This window comes from Prionailurus bengalensis, chromosome B4, assembly GCF_016509475.1.
Source record: "Prionailurus bengalensis isolate Pbe53 chromosome B4, Fcat_Pben_1.1_paternal_pri, whole genome shotgun sequence".
Lineage (NCBI taxonomy): Eukaryota > Metazoa > Chordata > Mammalia > Carnivora > Felidae > Prionailurus > Prionailurus bengalensis.
Window position 1 is genome coordinate 141604761 of NC_057358.1, and position 19045 is coordinate 141623805.

General features: G+C 62.6%; 2 protein-coding genes across 3 annotated transcripts in view; both read left to right on the forward strand.

The window, feature by feature from the left end:
• The window catches only part of MOV10L1 (Mov10 like RISC complex RNA helicase 1), a 69442-nt gene extending 67926 nt beyond the window's left edge, over window positions 1-1516 (forward strand). For both annotated transcript variants that reach the window (XM_043563032.1, XM_043563033.1), the window contains exons 24-27: window positions 50-157; window positions 743-880; window positions 971-1062; window positions 1259-1516. In XM_043563032.1, the coding sequence (XP_043418967.1) occupies window positions 50-157; window positions 743-880; window positions 971-1062; window positions 1259-1268 (348 nt within the window). In that variant the 3' untranslated portion in view covers window positions 1269-1516. The remainder of the gene's footprint in view (window positions 1-49; window positions 158-742; window positions 881-970; window positions 1063-1258) is intronic.
• Window positions 1517-9744: 8228 nt separating this feature from the next.
• PANX2 (pannexin 2) lies at window positions 9745-17287 on the forward strand. The gene is made up of 3 exons (XM_043563038.1): window positions 9745-10003; window positions 14020-15477; window positions 15996-17287. Exons 1-3 carry the CDS (start codon window positions 9778-9780, stop codon window positions 16337-16339), a joined length of 2028 nt encoding a protein of 675 aa, XP_043418973.1. The 5' UTR covers window positions 9745-9777; the 3' UTR covers window positions 16340-17287.
• The last annotated feature ends 1758 nt before the right edge of the window (window positions 17288-19045 follow it).

A 19045-nucleotide genomic window follows, 5' to 3' on the forward strand; every position in this document is an offset into this window, starting at 1 on the left:
GAAACGGTCAGATTTGTAAAGTTCTGTCCTTTTTTTGTCTGCTTCAAAGGTGGAAAAAATCAAAATTCTTTTGCGAAATGTTGATCTGACGGACATAAAGGTTGGATCAGTAGAGGAGTTTCAAGGGCAAGAATATTTGGTCATCATCATCTCCACCGTAGGTATTCCTGTTTTGAGTGGGGGTGACGGTGTGTGTGACACCACCTGAGGTTCATGTCCTTCCGGTCGAAAGCGGCGGAGGCTGGTCGGTAGCACAGGCGACCACTGGCAGGATGGAGATGTTCCGGAGCCCTCTCAAGCCGTAACTGCAGGGAGCTCTTTAGAAGACGCGACACCTGCAGGCAAAAAAAAATAACCGAAATCCAGCGAGAAGCAGTAAACGTGCTGGTAAAGGTCCCACACGCGGGCCACGGTGGCTCGATGCTGCCGCCCCAGGAGAACCCGCTGTGACTCTCAAAACTCCATGTTTGTACAGAACGTGTGAGCAGCAGATAAGTTAGGAAATTCAGACATGACGATGGAAGTCAGAATCGCCTACAACTCTACACCCAGAGATAGAGGGTCTCCTGTGTAGACGATGGCGACGAGGCTCTCTCCACACCACTGGTGTTTTTTTCCTTCTTTAACTAAAAATGGGGTTCTGCTGATGTTTAATAGTTTTAAATGCTTTTAAATACCGAGTTTCTTTCCATGCCAAAAAAATGGATATGATACCATTTTTATTCATTTTTGTGTTTTTTAGGTGCGGTCAAATGAAGACAGATTTGAAGACGATAGATATTTTTTGGGTTTCTTGTCCAACTCAAAAAGATTTAATGTTGCAATCACCAGACCCAAAGCCTTGCTGATTGTGCTGGGAAACCCTCACGTGCTGGTCAAAGTGAGTCTGCCGAGGGGGGAAGGGCCTGGGTAGAAGGCGCCGCTTGGGACGGCTTGGGGTTTTGAGGCGGGCTCTTCGGTGTTTCAACAGGACCCCTGTTTTGGTGCATTACTGGAATACAGCATTACGAACGGTGTCTACACGGGGTGCGATCTACCTCCCGAACTGCAGTCACTGCCAGAGTGAGCTCTGTGTCTGTCCTGCAGCTTTTGCCCTGCCCCTCCCTGCCAGCCCACCTCATTCACCTGCTTTCTGTCCAGTGTTGGGATAATGCAGATCGCTTGGGGTCCCTGCAGGAGGCCACAGCCCCCAGCCCTCCAGCCTGAGCTGCAGTGGGGATCCCAGCTCACTGGCCCCCTCCCCTTTCCCCACGTGCAGCTGTGGCTAGACATGCGCCCCCAGGACCGGATCCACAGCCACAGTTGGTAAGGCAGGGCTGCTGGGCCTGGCGCCACACCACAGGGAGCTGCTGTCCCCGTCTCTGTGCTGGGGCCCCTGCAGCCTGCCTTGTACCCTAGCCTTGGCCGCGAGCGTAGGGGCCACGGGGTCCGATGGAACCTGCTATTCCCACACCAGCCCATTCCTGCCACTGGACGGTTACTGCAACCCATCACCAAAATAAATGTGCACATGGGACACCTGGTGTGGCTTTCCGGCTCGAAATGCACCGGGTGCTGGGAAGCAATTGTGCTTCCGTGTGGCCTCTGATCCCTGCAGGCTCACAGACATTCTCCGGGTCCTTGAGCCAGTGTTCCCTTCACCTGCCAGCCGTGTAGAGCCCGGGGCCTCTATGGGGGTTCTGTCTGGGGATGGGTGGCCATGCAGAAGTGGGGTCAGCATCCCACTCACCCAGAACCCTGGTACAGCTCGGTGGGACCCGTCCCCTCTGGCCAAGAAGGTGGCCCATCTGTGCAAATCCTCGGGGACCCATTTCTAGGAAGGGCAGGCAGCATTTACATACACATTGGGGTCTGCGCCTGTGTGAACAGCACCAGGCTTGGGGACCAGGAGCCCCAGGAGCCCAGTGAAGGCATGAAGTCTCTGGCCGTGCCTCCCAGTGAAGTTGGGGGGTGGGGGGAGGGGTGCACAGCAGCCTGCACAGGAGACAGGATGAGCCCTGGGTTCCGAGATGCCCAGACAGACACCCTCACCGTCCATGAGAAGCAGACCCTGAGACACTGAGGCCCATGACCCCCAGCCCTCGTGCCCAAGAGGACTCCCCACATGAAGACACAGGCCACTGCGTAGACACGGGGGCCTGCGGTGGCTGTACCACTCCTTACTGAGGCTCCGAGTCCCCGCTTGTGTTTAGAATACATGACTGCTTCCTCCAGGAAGGCAGCTAGGATGATGCCCTGCACGGGGAGTGTGTGGAGGCCCAGGCAGGGCCCACCCCACGCACACCAGACATGAGGCCAGCTGTTCCCAGGAAGAGTCAGACATGACAGGGCAGCAAGCAGCCCGGGGGCAGGTGGGGTGGGGGTGGGGTTGCTGCTCCGCTGTCCTGCCCAGGCCAGAGGCCAGCAGTGCAGGTCCCAGGGCCAGGCCTTGTCGTCAGAACATGGGGTTCTTGGGTGCTCACCGCCCCTCCCGGGGACACCTACTTCCAAACTCCCCCTTCCCACGGTTCAGGGGCCTGCCCCATTGCGGCGTCTGCTCCTGGAGGCAGATGGGGATACTCCTCTGGCTGCGTGAGGGCTCCTGCTCCCTCCCAGACCTTCACACCCGCCTCCTGAGGGTCTGGGCCTTGGGCGGGTCCTCTGCTCACTCCCAGGGTCTTTTGCCCAGGCAGAGCACTCCGGAAGGGTCTGTGTGTCTTTTCTCAACTTTGGCTTCAGGATCTGGGGAAGGTGCCCTGGGAGCTGGTCGCTGGGGGTGGTTCTGGAACCCTGGATGCTCCTGAATAAACCAAGAGCAAACAGCTGTTTGGGAGTGGAGGCAGCCTGACCAGAAACTGCCTTGCACACTCACTTCTTGGGCAGGGCGGGGATCTCATGCATAAAACACACTGAGAGCTGGTCTGAGCGAGGGACCGAGTTCTCTGGTCGTGGAGCACATCTTCCTTCACAGGACGGGAGCAGAGGCCAGGCCTCGGGGACGTCTGGGACTTGTCCCTGACGCTCTCGGTGCGGAGGCCCCGCCCTGGGGAGGCGAGCCTGGGGTCCAGACCTCTGTGCGTGCCTGCCTGTGACCGCCCCACACGCTGACGCCCTGCGGCCTGTGGAAGGGGCTTCCTTGTGGCCCGTGCGGCCCCACGATGCCACCCAGAGTTGTCCTAGAAATGGGAAATGGGTGCACAGGCCCCTGTCCCGCACTGCTCACGCTACCCCAGGGGCAAAAGGGGCAGCGGTGAACGCGTGGGACCCAGGGCCCTTCTCCGGGCCTCAGGGACCACTCCACAGGAGCGGCCAGAGCCTCACCAAGCAAGCGGTTGGAAACCTTCGTGGGTCAGTGAGAATTCTCTGCTCTCAGGCAACACGGGGCAGCGACCTCATGTACAAAGTGCCGTCAGGGGTAAAACGATCAAGGACTTCTGGTGGCAACAACAGCATCGGGCCCAGCTGGGGCCTGGGCGGCGGCTCGAGTCCCCCCACCCCCCATGTCCTCTCGCCCCCTCCCCCCCACCACCAGCCAGAGCCCAAGGCTGTGGCAGGAAGAGGGAGCCCTGCAGCGGGAAGGAAAGGGAACCGGCCATGGGGAGCCCGAGCTGCGTCTGCCGCACACCCAAACCAGCCTTGCCAGAGACACGCCCTTCCTCTGGAATCATTGAACTCAGACCCACGTGAGACACCGGCCCCTCAGAGGCTGCAGGTGGGCAAATGAGAATTGTTGGTCCTGCAACGGACAAGGACAGGGCGGGAGGGGAGGAAGATAAGACCTTCCCCACGTTGGGGGTCCCAAGGTCACCTCAGGACCTCAGGGCACTAATCAAGGCTCTGTCCCTCAGCCCACTGCTGCCGCCCTGGAGATCCCGTCCTCCCGCTTTACAGGTGGGGACAGGGGCCCCAGTGGTGCAGCCCAGAGCCCATGCTGGCGCCCTGCCCGAGGATGGGGCTCTCCTGACCCCAGACCCCTCACACTTGGCGTGCTGTGGGTCAGCTGGTGGCAAAGGGGCTGCACCTAGGAACAAAGCTGTCACGACAGGAGAACATGCTGGTGTTGCTGCTTCAAGAAATATCCACTTGTGGGGGTGTCTGGGTGGCTCAGTGGGTTGAACGGCCGACTTTGGCTCAGGTCATGATCTCTCGGTCCGTGGGTTCGAGCCCCATGTCGGGTTCTGTGATGACAGCTCAGAGCCTGGAGCCTGCTTTGGATTCTGTGTCTCCCTCTGCCCCTACCTGCCCCCTGTCAAATGTAAATAAACGGAAAAAAAAAAAAAAAAAAAAAAAAAAACACTTTTGGCCTCCTGCACTGGCTGCCCCAGAGCCAGGCACTCTGAGTGGCCTCGTGGGACAGCTGCTGGAGTCCCAGTGCCAGTGCCCCCTGCCCCCACCAAAATCACACCCACTGGGCCTCACCCTTGCCCCTCCTCGCCAAGGGGCCGAGTTTTCCTCTGTTGCATCCCCACCCCCGAGACTGTGGGCCCAGAACTGACCCTTCGCTCCCACCCACACTGCGTCCCAGGGCTGCAACCCCCTGCCGACCCTCCCCCCCTCCCCACCAAAGGTCTGCACCTGCTCAGCCCTGCCCCGCTCTGCAGTGACTGGATGTCCACGCTTGCAAGAGGCCACAGGTGCGGGGCTCGTACTGTGGAGAGGCAGGCGCCAGAGCAATCAGGGTCCTACAGGCAGCCAGGAGCTGGGCTGGCGTCGCGCAGGGCGGGTGTCCCAGGCCAGGATGCTCTTCAGCAACGGTCCAGAGGGGTTATCGGGGGTGGTGGGAGACCAGGTGGGGTCATTCTGCAGAGGACTCGGTGCACCTGGGCAGGAGGGCACTGAGTGCAGCTTCGCTGGGCCTGGAGCAGGCAGGAGACGGGGTGGGAGGCCAGGTCCGGTGACCAAGCCGGAGGCTCTGCTGAGCACAGGATAAAGCGCACGGGGTCTGCCCTTGACAGAGTCCCCGCCTACAGGAGGCCAGGCCACCTACAGCAGCGAGGACTCCTGGGGAAACTGAGCGAAGAGGTTCCTGCAAGCAGGTACACTGGGCTTAAGTTCTGTGCTTGGGGATCCTGGAAAGGAAATTTGGAAGCCGTGTACTGTCACTTACTTTAAGTGGCCTACCGTTTTTCTTCTTGTTTACAACTACTGGTTCCCAGCACGTTGTAAGTGCCCCGGTCCACTTAAAAAGGACCCAGCAAGTTGACCCTTTGTGGCTGGATGCTCTGCCTTATTCCCCCTTCCCGTAGAACTTTGCCCGCCCAAGTATATCCATTGCAAAATGTACTGGGTTGAACGTTGAGGGCATCACAGACCGTCTTCTCCGGGGCACGCAGTGTGTGTGCCAGCCGCCCACACCCCACAGATGCCCCAGGCATGAGCTTTGGCTCCTGAAGAATGAGCAGAAATGACAGAGGTGTGAAGCTGTACCCCTGGGACGGTGGCTGCTAGTCCCCAGAATGAGGGGACAGAAGGGAACAGAGCTCCCAGCCAGCCCATGGTCAGTGTGGGGTAGAATGACCCTGTGCTGTTTTGTTGGTTCCTACTTGGCCTCTTGCTCACTCTCTGCTTCTTCTCCAGACCAAATATGTGTATTGAGGCAGCCATTTGTGGGGTTTTTTTTAATGCTTATTAACTTTTGAGAGAGAGACGGGGGAGGGAGCAGAGAGAAGGAGACAGAGGGTCCGAAGCAGGCTCTGCGCCTGACAGCCCAGCCCGGGCCTTGAACTCATGTGCGGTCAGATCATGACCTGAGCCAAAGTCAGATGCTCAACCGACAGAGCCACCCAGGCGCCCCCCCCAGCCATTTGTTTTCAAGTTAATTTTTCTTAGTAATCTTTACACCCAATGTGGGCTCCGACTCTGAGCCCCGAGATCAAGAGCTGTGCACTCTTCTGACTGAGCCACCCAGGTGCCCTGAGGGAAACACTAGTTTTGATCCGTGAAACCGTAAGACTGAACCTGGTAACAAGAAGTTCACCAGGATTCTTGTTCTTTAGTTACCGTAAGTACTTAATCAAAATGACACACGTGTGTTGTAGGTGTTCGTGAGTAAACGCAGAAGTAAACTTGCGCTGGGAAGGCATCGGTTAACACGCTGTCCGTGTTTGTGGCAGAGCACGGCTTACAGCTGCAGTAAGGGTCCATCATTACTTCGGTTTCTGGTTTCTGGTTTTGCCTTTACAGAGATGAGTGGATTAAACGTTGGCCACAGTACTGTCACTCGATCTCTCAGAACCCCTCCGTGTGTGAAAAGCCACATGCTAATGTCTCACCACAAGACGGGCAAGCTGTTCCCCAGTGTGGTCCTCCCTGGAGACAGGATTGTGGAGCACGATCCCTCCAGTTCAGCCTGGCCGAGCCAGCCCGGGGCGAGGACAGCAGTAGCCCCTGTTCCCCAGTGCTTCCTGCACATTCTCCTGGGGGGAGAACAAAGGAGGGCTGGGCTCCAAGTCTCTGCAGGGTTTGAGCCCGGCCCGGGGTGTCATCCCCGGACACTCTGCTCTGGCCCCCACCCCAGCCCCATCCAGGCTGGGGACTGAGGACAACAGTAAGACAGCTGCTGCCATGGGGCGGTGGGGGGCGGCCTCAGCTTGCCTGGGTGCCCCTCCCATGATGTCCAGACGCTCCCCCGCTGGATGGGAGGACAGCAGCCTAGCCTTTCTCACAGCATGCAGGGTCACCGCCACGACTGCACTCCACAACCTGCTGATGCCCACAGGCCAACTCGGCGATCACACCGAGGTCAGCAGCGTTCCTCTGCACCAGATTAACCAGCTAAAACACATCGCAGAAAATGGGATGCCGTGTACAGAGGAACAAAAATTACGTCTAGGACATGACCTAACAAACCCATGCAACAATATTTACAGAGAAATGATTATAATTTTATGACAATATATAAAGAAGATCTAAATAAATGAAGAAACATACTATGTTCATAGATAGGAAAACTTAACAATTGTCCACATTTCAGTCGTCCCCAAGTTAGTATACGTTCAAGGCAATCTCAGTATTCCAGCTAGATTTCCTTTCTGGAAACTTGACAAAGTCTTTCTGAGACGTATATGTGGAAAAGGCAAGGTCATGAGTACCTAAATCGTCATTGAGAAGGGGTAAAGGGGTACCTGCCGATCCATATATTTGGTATGTGACAAAGCCATCACAAGGACAAACCCATTCCAGATGTGGTGATGACACCTGGTGGTCTGAGAAAGGATATATTGCTTAGTCAACAGTGTGGGGAAAACCAGCTCATTTTATGGAGAAAAACTAAGCTGCATTTCTACCTCCACACGTGGTCTTCCAGCTAAAAATGTATCTGCTAAAGGAGTAATGCTACCTATGGAATTTGCTTGGGTTGCAATCTTCTGGTACAGTCATCTGAAATCCCCAGAGCAGAGATTACTTCACCAATTCACGGCAACACCGAAATGAAGCACATTTCAACATATCTGCTTGAAGGCCATGGAAGAATGAGTGTGGAGGGTAAGCTGTCCTGCTCCTAGAGGGACACTGGGATGCCTCTGAGATCTCACAAAGAAAAAAACTACAAGCCATAAAACAAACGAATAAAACAGTGGTCTTGACTACATCTAAATCGAGGATTCCTATCCAGATCCCATGGATAGACCCAACAGACAGACCTGAAGAAGGCCTTACAATGGATTAACCAAAAGGCTGATGTAAGTCCAAGACCTCTTCCAAATGAACCACAGACAGGGACGCTTGATGTGCAGAAGGCTTGGCCAGGCGATAACCCCACTGGTAACCAGAAAAAGGCAAACTGAAAACACTGAAACCACATTCCAGCCCTTAGAATGGCACATACCAGAAAGCAGATAATGACAAGAGCTGGGAATGTTAGGGGACAGAACCTCTTTTTTCTGGGGAAGAGTGTGGTCCAGCCTTTCTGGAAAGCAACCTAGTAAGTGCCCAGCAGGACCGCTGGCAGGGGGAGGGGGGAGGAGGGGGGGAAGGGGGAAGAGGAGGGGGGAGGAGGGGGGGAGGGGGGGTGTCCCAGAGGGCTGTAGGGATGTCCATACCATTACCCAGGGCCACCTGGGTTAGATGGGGAGTGTTTGGGATATCTAGGGACCATCTAGGTTATTTTTGAGGGGGTCTGGCTTATCTGGGGGGGGGTCTGGATTATCTGGGGGATGTGAGGGTTATGGGGGGGCATCAGGGGTCTGGGGGGTGTGGCTGGGTTATCCAGGGGCAGCTGGGCTTTAAGGGAGTTGGGTTGTATGTGGGTGTCTGGGTTGCAGGGGGTGGGTGCCCGTGTTACCGGAGGGATGGGAAATTGAAGGCAGCCCCCTCAGTAAGTAGTAGACAAGTAAAACGGGCTGGAAGCCAAGGGTGGGCATCCATCATTCAGAAACATAATCTTGAAAAGTGCGGAGAGGGGCGCCTGGGTGGCGCAGTCGGTTAAGCGTCCGACTTCAGCCAGGTCACGATCTTGCGGTCTGTGAGTTCGAGCCCCGCGTCGGGCTCTGGGCTGATGGCTCAGAGCCTGGAGCCAGTTTCCGATTCTGTGTCTCCCTCTCTCTCTGCCCCTCCCCCGTTCATGCTCTGTCTCTCTCTGTCCCAAAAATAAATAAAAACGTTGAAAAATAAATTTTTTTAAAAAGAAAAGTGCGGAGACCCTCAAGAAAGGTGGAGACATGCAGAGTGCGGACAGAGTGCAGGCTTGGTGCCGGGCGCCCCCTCTGTCAGCCCCCACGCGGGGCTGTGGGCTGACTGGCTCACCGCAGTGGTCCGGGACCTGTGAACATTGGTGCCCAGGACACAGGAACTACAGAAGCAAGTTAAAGCTGCGACCAGAAGTATCTCACAAAGGCAGCACATGTGTGTCCCAAAATAGTGGGAAGGGGACCGGCCATGAAAGAATCCAAGGAAACACTGACGAACCGCCGCGGGTCTTGCAGGCAGCGGGGCAGACCCCGAAGTGTGCGCGCAGTTGTTCGGGAGGACGCCCGGGGAGTGGGTGGGTGGGGGTCGGTGGCGGGGACGAAGGTCAGGAAGGGGTGCCAGCACCCCAGAGCCTCCCCCGGGAGCTGGCACAGGCCGGCCCCCAGCGTCTCTGTCGAATGAGGCAAAGGGACAAGTGGCTGGGGCGGGTGACGGGGAGGAGGTGCAGGGCAGGGTAGGAAGCGGGGCCGCGGGAGGTGATGCGGGGCGGGCGGGAAAGACGCCCCGCAGTGTCCGCGGGCCGCGGCCCCAGACCGGGGAGGGGTGCCCAGGCCCCCGCGCGCGCGTCCAGGCTCCGGGCAGGGAGTTGGCGGAGGCGGCCGGAGGCGGGACGACGACACCCCCTCCTCGCCGGGGCGGCTCCCGCGGCCACGAGCCAGGCGAGGCCCCCACCCTCCCCCCACCCCGAGCAAGAGGAGGAGGGGCGAGCCGGCGTTAATTCATTTTATTTAATTTAAATCTTTTTTGCAAAGTCATCGCCCGCGCCGCAGCTGCGTGGCGGGGGGAAGGGGGGGCGGGGGGCGGGGGGGGCGGAGCCACGCCGCGAGTCGCCGCAGGTAAACAGCCCCCTCCCCGCGGTGGGAGCGGGGCCCCGGCCCCAGCCAGGGACAGCGGCCGCCGCCCCCGCCGGAGGGACGCGCCAGGCCCGGCCGGGGCTGCAGCCGAGGCGGGGGCGGCGGGGGCGCGGGCGGCCGGACCCCTGCCCGCGGGGGCGGCCGAGCGCCCCCCACCGCCGCGCCGGCCCGGCGCCCGCCCCCGCCCCCGCCCCGCCGCCCCGCGCCCCCCGCCCCGCCGCCCCGCCCGCGCCCCCGGGCCGCGCCCCCGCCCCCCATGCACCACCTCCTGCAGCAGTCGGCGGACATGGCGACCGCGCTGCTGGCCGGGGAGAAGCTGCGCGAGCTGATCCTGCCGGGCGCGCAGGACGACAAGGCGGGCGCGCTCGCCGCGCTGCTGCTGCAGCTCAAGCTGGAGCTGCCCTTCGACCGCGTGGTCACCATCGGCACCGTGCTGGTCCCCATCCTGCTCGTCACCCTGGTCTTCACCAAGAACTTCGCAGGTGAGGCTGGGGGCGCGCCCCGAGTCCCCGCCCCGGTGGCCCGCCGCCGGCCACCCGCTCGGGCCCGGGCTGGGGCTGGGGCTGGGGGTGGGGGTGGGGGGGCCTCCCAGCGCGCCCCCGAAGGCCGCCCCCCTCCTCCCCGCATCGTCGCCCCTGTGTCGCCAGGCGCCCGGGGCTGCCTGCGAGACCCCCACCCCCCGCCTCGGATGCATTGTTCCCACTCTCCGTGCGCGCCCCGCCAGCAGCGGGTGGACCCGTCCGGGACCCGGTGGTCTCAGGCGTAAATGAGGCTCGGGTCTGGCAGGCGAGCCCGGGAGGGGGAGTGGGCAGGCTCTGAGCGGAGGAGGAGTGGAGAGAAGGACAGCTGATGCCAAAGGCCGGCAGAGCGCCCGCGCGGCAGGCGGAGTGCGGGGGGTCGGGCTCGCCGCGAGGGTCCCTGAGAAGCGGGCGGGTTCCGGCCGGCGGCGGGGAGAGGCCTTGGTCCGGGCGCCGCGAGCCCGCGAAGGGACGCCGCGGAGGTCCGGGAGGCTGGGCCGAGCACCCTGCTGGCGGGCAGTGGACCCTCCTGGCCAAGCCGGAGGCGGGGAGCCGGTGAGGCCCGTGCAGGTGGAAGACGGGGCTGGACAGGGGCAGAGACGGGAACCAGCACAGGGGGAGTCCGAGATGTCGAGGCCGCAAGTGGCTGTCAGGGGGGCACCAGGAGGACCCTGGTTGAGGTGGGTTGAGGAGTGGGAGGACGCACGGAGCCGGGGGGCGGTGAGGAGGAGGAAAGTGGTGGGCAGTGCCCCGGCCCTCCCTAAGGAGCCGGTCGGCCAGGCGGAGGCTGCTGGCTGGCTGGCTGGAGGCAGGGAGTGGCGCCCCCCCACCCAGATCTGGCTGGTGATGGGTCCAGGGGGGCCCCTCAGCATTCCACTGGCCACGCTCGAGGGCCAGAGGTGCCGGTCCAAGGCAGAGGGGGTGGGGGCTCCTGTGCACCCCTCCAGGAGGGACATGTGACCCTGTCCCCTGAGTGACATTGGCAGACCTTCTTGCACTCTGCCTTGGTTCTGCCCCAAAGGGCTCGCTTTCTAGGGGTCCTCATGACCTGGGAACTTCAGACCTGAGTGGAGTACGTGCCCAGACACTCAGACACGCCCAGGACAGGACATTCCCTCGGGGACGGGAAGCTCCACGCGCTCAGACACAGGTGTGACCCACAAGTGTCACTCAGGGCACATGTGGATGTGTTCCGTTTCTAACGCTACTGGATCAAATATGCACAAACTTGGTGATTCAAAACAACAGAACAGCTGTCACAGTCTGGGGACCACAGGTGCAAAATCCAGGTGTGGGCGGGGCCTGGCTCCCAGAGGCTCCGGGGAGGGTCCCTCCTGTCTCTCCAGTTTCTGCGGCTTCCTCACCCAGTCTCTGCTTCCATTTTCACAAGGGCACCTCCTCCCTGGGCGTCTGGGTCCAAATTCCTCTTTTTTACGAGGACTCCAGTCATTGGGTTGGGGCCACCCTACTCCAGTGTGATCTGATCTCGATCACATCTGCAAAGACCCCATTTCCAAACAAGGTCAGATTCACAGGTACCAGAGGTCGGGACTTGGAACATCTTTTCGGGGGACACGATTCTGTCCCCTACAGATGTGCACAGTGGGGCAGGCTCAGGACTGTCATCCTCAGGTGACTCTCCTGTCTCCTCCATTCTGAGGTTCTGTGAGTCCAGCTCACCCCGTGTGGAGCCTCAGCGCCCCTCTGCATCCAGCCAGGCTTGGGCTGTTGGCGTTTCCCAAGTTCATCCTTCATCCCTGGTCCGGGGGGCGCCCTGAGCCTTCCTGTGCCGGCCTGCCCCTCCACATTGACCTACATTTGCACACTGACATGCATGCGTCCACCTGGGCCCCTGAGCATGGACAAGGCAGGCCTTGTGAGCCTGGCCCCCTGTGACCTGGCATGCCCCGTGGAACACGCCTGGCCTTGGGGGTCCAGGGCTGCCCCAGGATAGTGTGTCCCAGATCACGGAACGAAGCAGGGCTGGTACCAGCTGATCAAGTGTTCTCTCTTGCGTCGCTGAGATGCGTTGCTCCAGCGGTCGCTCCCCTCGCCTGGACTAAGGTTCGAGCCAGGACAGTGGCTTTGTCGTAGTCTGAAGTGACCCATCTCCTGGTGCTTCACACAGAGCTTAGAAGCACCCACGTCCCCTCCCCCTCCCCAGGCCCAAGGACAGTGGGGCGCAGGAAACAGCGCCCTGCAGGCAGGAACCACATGTCCACAGGGTGAACTTCCAGGAGAGACCCTGCGACAACACATGGGGACGGGCTGGGGCAGGACTGCAAGAGGGACATGAGGTCAGAGGCTCTGGAGGCCCCTCTGCCCAGCCGCCGCCCCGGACAGGAGCACACTTGGGGACCCCGTCCCCCCAGCACCATATCAGCATCCATCTGTGAAGGTGTCAGCCCAGGGGCAAGGGTCCAGCATGCGCCCTGTGGCAGTCAGAAGGATCCATGACCCGCCTGCTGGGAGCTGGCTGGGGGCACGGGCCTCCAACACTCCCCCGCCGACCCTGCCCAGGGTGGATGCCCGGTGCCTGGGTCCTCCCTGCGTGAGGGTCCCCCTGGAGCAGGGTTTGCCCATCGGGGACACGACAGTAAACATTGTGGCACCACCCAGCATGGTGAGGCGCTGATGCGGTGGCACCGGCCTCCTGGCCTAGAACCTGGCACATCCCCAGGGTGGGGGGCAGCGGGCAGCAGGAAGACCCCATGGCTCCCGGCCGGGGTTGCTGCGAGCAGCCCCCCCCCACACACACACACCGGCACCGACCCCTCAGCAGTGGACAGAGGGGCCAGATGGGCAGACAGCCTCAAGGGAAGCCGGGTTCCTCAGACGTTATACGGGGTCCGCGCAGGGGAACCGACAACTGCATTTTCTTGAAGTGGCCCCACGTGACCTGGGTGTGCCACTCTAGCCTGGAGGCGTGCAGGTGTCCCCAGAGTGTGTGCCCTTTTCCAAAAGAAAAGAAGGCAAGCGCTTTGCCCCTCCCAGGACTGGTGAGCCTGAGGTCCCGGGGGGTGGGGGTGGGGGCGCTGAATGGTCTCGGGGGAGGGGTGCCACACATGTCAGGGGCCAAGTCTCCCTGGGAGGACGTGGGGGCCACGAGCCAGGTCTGGGGGTAGGATCTTGGCAGCACTGGAGGAAGGCCGCTGACCCGCTCTGCATGGTGAGAGGGGTCCAGCTGGCCCGACGGCAGAGTGGCCGGGTCCTTCAGCGGCCGTGAGCCTGGGGAGCCAGTGCTGCAGACGGCACCGAGCCTGCCAGGTGGGGGCCCCCTGCAGCACCAGACGCATTCTTTTGCTGTGGTTTTTGTGCCCGTCATCACCGGGGAGGGAAAACAAAGCCCAGGGACGGCCACTTTTCCCGCAGTTCGGGCGGCATCCACTGTTCCTGGTGGCAGACGCTGCGGTCCTGCTGGTGAGGCTTCGTGTCAGGTTCCAGGTCCCTGCCCTTGCCCACCTAGCGTCTGGGATTCCCAGGTCTGCCGTTCTCCGGGACAATGGGTCTTGGACGGGCACCCCTCACCCCCGCAGGGCAGGCAGGGCCCACATCTGTAAGTGCCCCTGGCCAGGTGGGACCTGCCCCGGCCATCTGCCCTCTTAAAGATGAAGCCGCGGGCAGTGCAGGGCCAGGGGTCTAACTCTGCCGCCGGAAAAGGGCCCTGGGCGGAGGGGCCTGTCCTGCTGCCCTCTGGGATTGGGTTTCCCCCGGTGCACACAGAGACTCTTTGGATATGGAGAGGGACCTGAGGTTTGAAGTGCAGGTCAGTCGCGGGTGGGGGCTGGGGCTGGCAGGGCTGTACCCCCCCCCCCCACCCTGTGCCACAGCCAACTGCTGGGGGGTGGGGGTGGGGGGGAAACCTGGGTGAGACCTCCGTGCCCCGGGCTGGTTGTAAGGGATGGAGCATCTCCTGGCCCCCGGAGCCTTTCTGTGTGGGGAACAGCAGGCCCCAGCCCGAGTCTCCTGTCTGCCCCCAGAGGAGCCCATTTACTGCTACACGCCGCACAACTTCACTCGCGACCAGGCGCTGTACGCTCGCGGCTACTGCTGGACGGAGCTGCGGGACGCGCTGCCCGGCGTGGACGCCAGCCTGTGGCCGTCGCTGTTTGAGCACAAGCTGCTGCCCTACTCGCTGCTGGCCTTCGCGGCCATCATGTACGTCCCCGCGCTGGGCTGGGAGTTCCTGGCCTCCACCCGCCTCACCTCGGAGCTCAACTTCCTGCTGCAGGAGATCGACAACTGCTACCACCGCGCCGCCGAGGGCCGCGCCCCCAAGATCGAGAAGCAGATCCAGTCCAAGGGGCCCGGCATCACGGAGCGCGAGAGGCGCGAGATCATCGAGAACGCCGAGAAGGAGAAGAGCCCGGAGCAGAACCTGTTCGAGAAGTACCTGGAGCGCCGCGGCCGCAGCAACTTCCTGGCCAAGCTGTACCTGGCGCGGCACCTGCTGATCCTGCTGCTCAGCGTGGCGCCCATCTCCTACCTGTGCACCTACTACGCCACGCAGAAGCAGAACGAGTTCACGTGCGCGCTGGGCGCGTCCCCGGACGGGCCGGCAGGGGGCGCGGCGGCGGGGGCGGCCGCCGTGCGCGTCAGCTGCAAGCTGCCGTCCGTGCAGCTGCAGCGCATCGTGGCGGGCGTGGACATCGTGCTGCTGTGCGCCATGAACCTCATCATCCTCGTCAACCTCATCCACCTCTTCATCTTCCGCAAGAGCAACTTCATCTTCGACAAGCTGCACAAGGTGGGCATCAAGACGCGCCGGCAGTGGCGCCGCTCACAGTTCTGCGACATCAACATCCTGGCCATGTTCTGCAACGAGAACCGCGACCACATCAAGTCGCTCAACCGGCTGGACTTCATCACCAACGAGAGCGACCTCATGTACGACAACGTGGTGCGGCAGCTGCTGGCCGCGCTGGCCCAGTCCAACCACGACGCCACGCCCACCGTGCGCGACGCGGGCGTGCAGACCGTCGACCCCAGCGCCAACCCCGCCGAGCCCGAGGGCTCCGCCGAGCCGCCCGTGGTCAAGCGGCCGCGCAAGAAGATGAAGTGGATCCCCACCAGCAACCCGCTGCCCCAGCCCTTCAAGGAGCCGCTGGCCATCATGCGCGTGGAGAACAGCAAGGCCGAGAAGCCCAAGCCCGTGCGCCGCAAGACGGCCACCGACACGCTCATCGCGCCGCTGCTGGACGCGGGGGCGCGCGCCGCGCACCACTACAAGGGCGGCGGGGGCGACGCGGGGCCCGCCCCCGACAAGAAGCATGCGCGCCACTTTTCCCTGGACGTGCACCCCTACATCCTGGGCACCAAGAAGGCCAAGCCCGAGGCCGTGCCCGCCGCCGCCCTGCCCGCCTCCCGGAGCCAGGAAGGGGGTTTCCTGTCCCAGGCGGAGGAGTGCGCGCTCGGCTTGGCAGCAGCCCCCACCAAAGGTAGGCAGCCGGGCACCCCGGGCCCCGGGGAAGGCGGTCCCCCCTGCGCGCCGTCCTCCCGGAACCGTGTGAAAGGCGCTGAGGAGCCGGCTGGGGGGGAAGGGGAGGGGGGGGCAGCCTCCAACCTTGAGGGGACATTGCAGGCGGGCCCTGCCGGCCCCCGTGAAGCAGATAGGAGAGCCCCAGGGGGATAGGACAGTAGGATCACTCCGGCTCCAGAGAAGGGTCTGGAAATGGGCACTGCCGCTCCCGAGGCCGCGGGAGATTGAGCCCAAACAGGCTGAGTGGGAGGTGGTGGCGCAGAGGGGGTCGGCCTGGCCCCGCCTGGCTAAGGAGGCTGAAAGAGAGAGAATCAAGCCCTCGCGGGACACGGGGGGGGGGGGGGGGGGGGGGGGGGGGGGGGGGTTAAGCCACAGCCCGCCCTCCCACGTCCAGCCTGCCTGCCGCGGTGGGTCTGCCCCGGTGGAGAGAGGGGTGGCCCGAGGGTGTGACGTGCCTGTGTTCCTGGCTGTTGGCAGACGCTCCGCTCCCCGAGAAGGAAATCCTGTACCCCGCAGAGCCAGCCCGCGCCACGCTTCCTCCCGGGGGCCCGTTTCACGTCTGCTCGCCCCCCGCAGCCCCCGCCACAGCTCCTCTGTCGCCAGCCAGCCTGGGCAAGCCCGACCCCCTGGCTATCCTGAGCCGCAACGCCACGCACCCGCTGCTGCACATCAGCACGCTATACGAAGCCCGGGAAGAGGAGGACGGGGGCCCCCGGGCTCCCCCGGACGTGGGCAGCCTCATCGCCATCCCCCCGCCCCAGCAGATGCTCATCGCCACCTTTGACGAGCCCAGGACAGTAGTGAGCACTGTGGAGTTCTGAGGGGCAAGGCTGCCCGGCCGCCACAGAGCAGCGCATGGCCCGGCAGTGCCGCTGACCGCAGCCCCGAGTGGGTGTGGCCCCTCTGCTTTGCCCCCCAACCGCCCGCACCTCCTGGCCTCCTGTCCGCATGCCACGGGGCCCGGCACCTTGCCCACCCGGCCCCCGAGGCAGCACCGCCGGGGTGCCGGCCGGACCAGGGGCTGGCCTCGACCCCAGCGGAGCCCCCAGCCGGCAAGGCCTGGAGCCGCCTTCCCCCTCCCCCCGCAGCAGGCGCTCAGCTGTGAGATTGAAGAGTGTATTTTTTTAGTCCATTTTGTCTTGGGTCCGGGATGCCGGCCCTGAGGGGCCAGGCTGTGGCAGGACGCCTCTGGTCCTGAGCCTGGAAGGAGGCTGGGGGTGAGCACACCACCAGGCCTAGCCGTGCCCGAGGGGCCATGCTCAGGTTTCCCCGCTGCAGGGACCAGGAGCCCCGGGGCGGGAGGTGCCGGGGCCCACCCTCCATCAGATCAACATATGCACTTTCTCCTCGTACCCCGACATACCCGTACTTTATTTTACTATGATTACTGTAACTACCGAGTGTACGTATTATCAGGACACAGGACGGCGTGTGCGTGGGCGCGTGAGCGAGAGGGCGAGGGCGCCAGCGTGCAAGTGGATGTGTGCGTGAGTGGGCACGAGCGGGCGGGCGCCAGCGCGAACGCACGGGTGTGTGACTGGGCACGGGGCTGAGACGGTGTGGACGCCAGCGTGCAAGGGAAGGAGTCCAACGCAATAACCACGTCCCCCCACCCAGGCCACCAGCCCCCCACCCGAGGGCCCACGCTGCTTCCCGTGGGCACCCAGGGCTGGCGCTCGGAGGGTCTGTCCCTATTACCTCAGCCACGGTGACAACGTGACAGTATTAACAAGGTAGCACCGAGCATATCAATAAATATTATTCTGATACCGCCCGAGTCCCGTGTGGTCCGTCTGCAGGAGGCCTGTGCTCTGAGCTTCCTGCGTCAGGGCGCCTCCGCTCACCACGGTCACGGGAGGCCGTGGGAGGTGCCCCGCTGCCCTCCAGGTCACCTTGGGGGCTCTACCGCACCCACAGTCAAGCGTTTATCACTTGTGGTTGACAGGTCGTGGCCTCTAACATGCCCGCCCTCTGCGCCATGGGGTGACTCAGGTGAGCCCTGCCCCATCGGGGCTCGCAGACGCAGCAAAGACAAAGGCATGAGCCCCCAGGAAGCTGTCCCCTCCATCGGATGCTTGGGGGGCAGGGGCCTGTTGGGTACACTCAGGGGAGCAGGGAGAGCCGAGAACACTTCCCGGAAGAGGCACCCTTGATGTGGTCTGGGGGTGCTCATGATATTACAGGGACCCAGGACAGGGCACCTTCAACACTGGGCCCAGGACTCAGCTGGGGCTGAGGGCAGTCCCATGGGTCCACCTTGCAGCCACACGCCCTCCAGTCCATGGCTGATGACCCCGAGAATCTGAACAGGGGCTCCTTGGAGGCAGCGAGCTGGGGCAGCCAGACCAGCAAACTGTGGGCGCTAGGGCAGGCGGGTGCCGGCCTCACACGGTCAGGCTTGGCAGAGATCAAGCGGGCCCACTTGCTGTGCCACAAAGACCTGACTGGCCCGGCCCCCTGGGATCCCCTCGGCAGGCCTGTCCGTGGGGGGAGCCTGACCTTCCCCAGAGCTGGGTGATCACTCAGAGACACAAGCAAAGGACTGCATCCCTCCATTGACTTTCAACGCAAGTTTCACCATCACTCTGGTCTGGGGAGGCCAGCAGATCAGGGGACAACTGCCATCGGAAAGACAGCTCATCACTCACAGGTCCCAAGGGGAGGGGGCACGACGTGCCCAGGCTGGGGGCCACAGGGGGAAGCACCAGGCGGTCGGGAGGCAGAGCGGGAACGAGAGAGGGAGACTTTCCTGTGGGTGAGGCAGGTGCAGGCTTAGAACTGGCTCGTGTGAGTCACGTCCGCGGGCCCCGGGGTTCCCCTAGTTGTCGGGCACCCACCCTGGGTGGTGGGGGCAGGTGACAGAGAGTGTGGGAGTCCCACAGAGGGGGTGCTGGGCCGACCCTGGATTGGCCGGTTTGCACACGGGAGTTTGTTGTCTCTAGGAATTAGCCAGCCCGGGGAGGAGTCGGCACAGCCCGGTGTCAGAACACGAGGCAACGAAAAGGCATCATTAATACACCCCTCCTCACCTGAGCCACGACACTCCTCCCGGCCTGGCATCCCAGGCCGTGAAGCCCACCGCCCCTCGGGTTGGCACTCACTGTTTCCATGTGTCCAGGGAAGAGACCCTGTGTCCCCGTAGGACCTGAGCAGCCCAGCCGGTCCTACAAGGTGGGACCGGCCCCTGGCCCCTCGGCAGCGCCCCCCTTGGCCCCCCGCCATCAACTGGCCCCGTGACCCTGGGCGGGGTGGCTGTGTCCACCTGGGGCACTCAAGTCGTGCTGGCCTCAGGCAGCTGCTTTGGCCACAGCCTCCCTGCCGTTTCGTGAGTGGAGCTGGAGTCCCCAACCCTCCAAGGCCACGCTCACCTCCCCACCGCCGCCCGTCCACATGCAGAGCTCAGCCGGGCCCCGCTTGGCTCATCCTGCCCCGTGGCTCTGCTCAGAGTGGACTCAGAGTGGACGCGGCCCCAGGGCCCCGCAGAGGCGCGGCGAGTCTGCCTCACGCACCCTTCCTCCCGCCAGCGA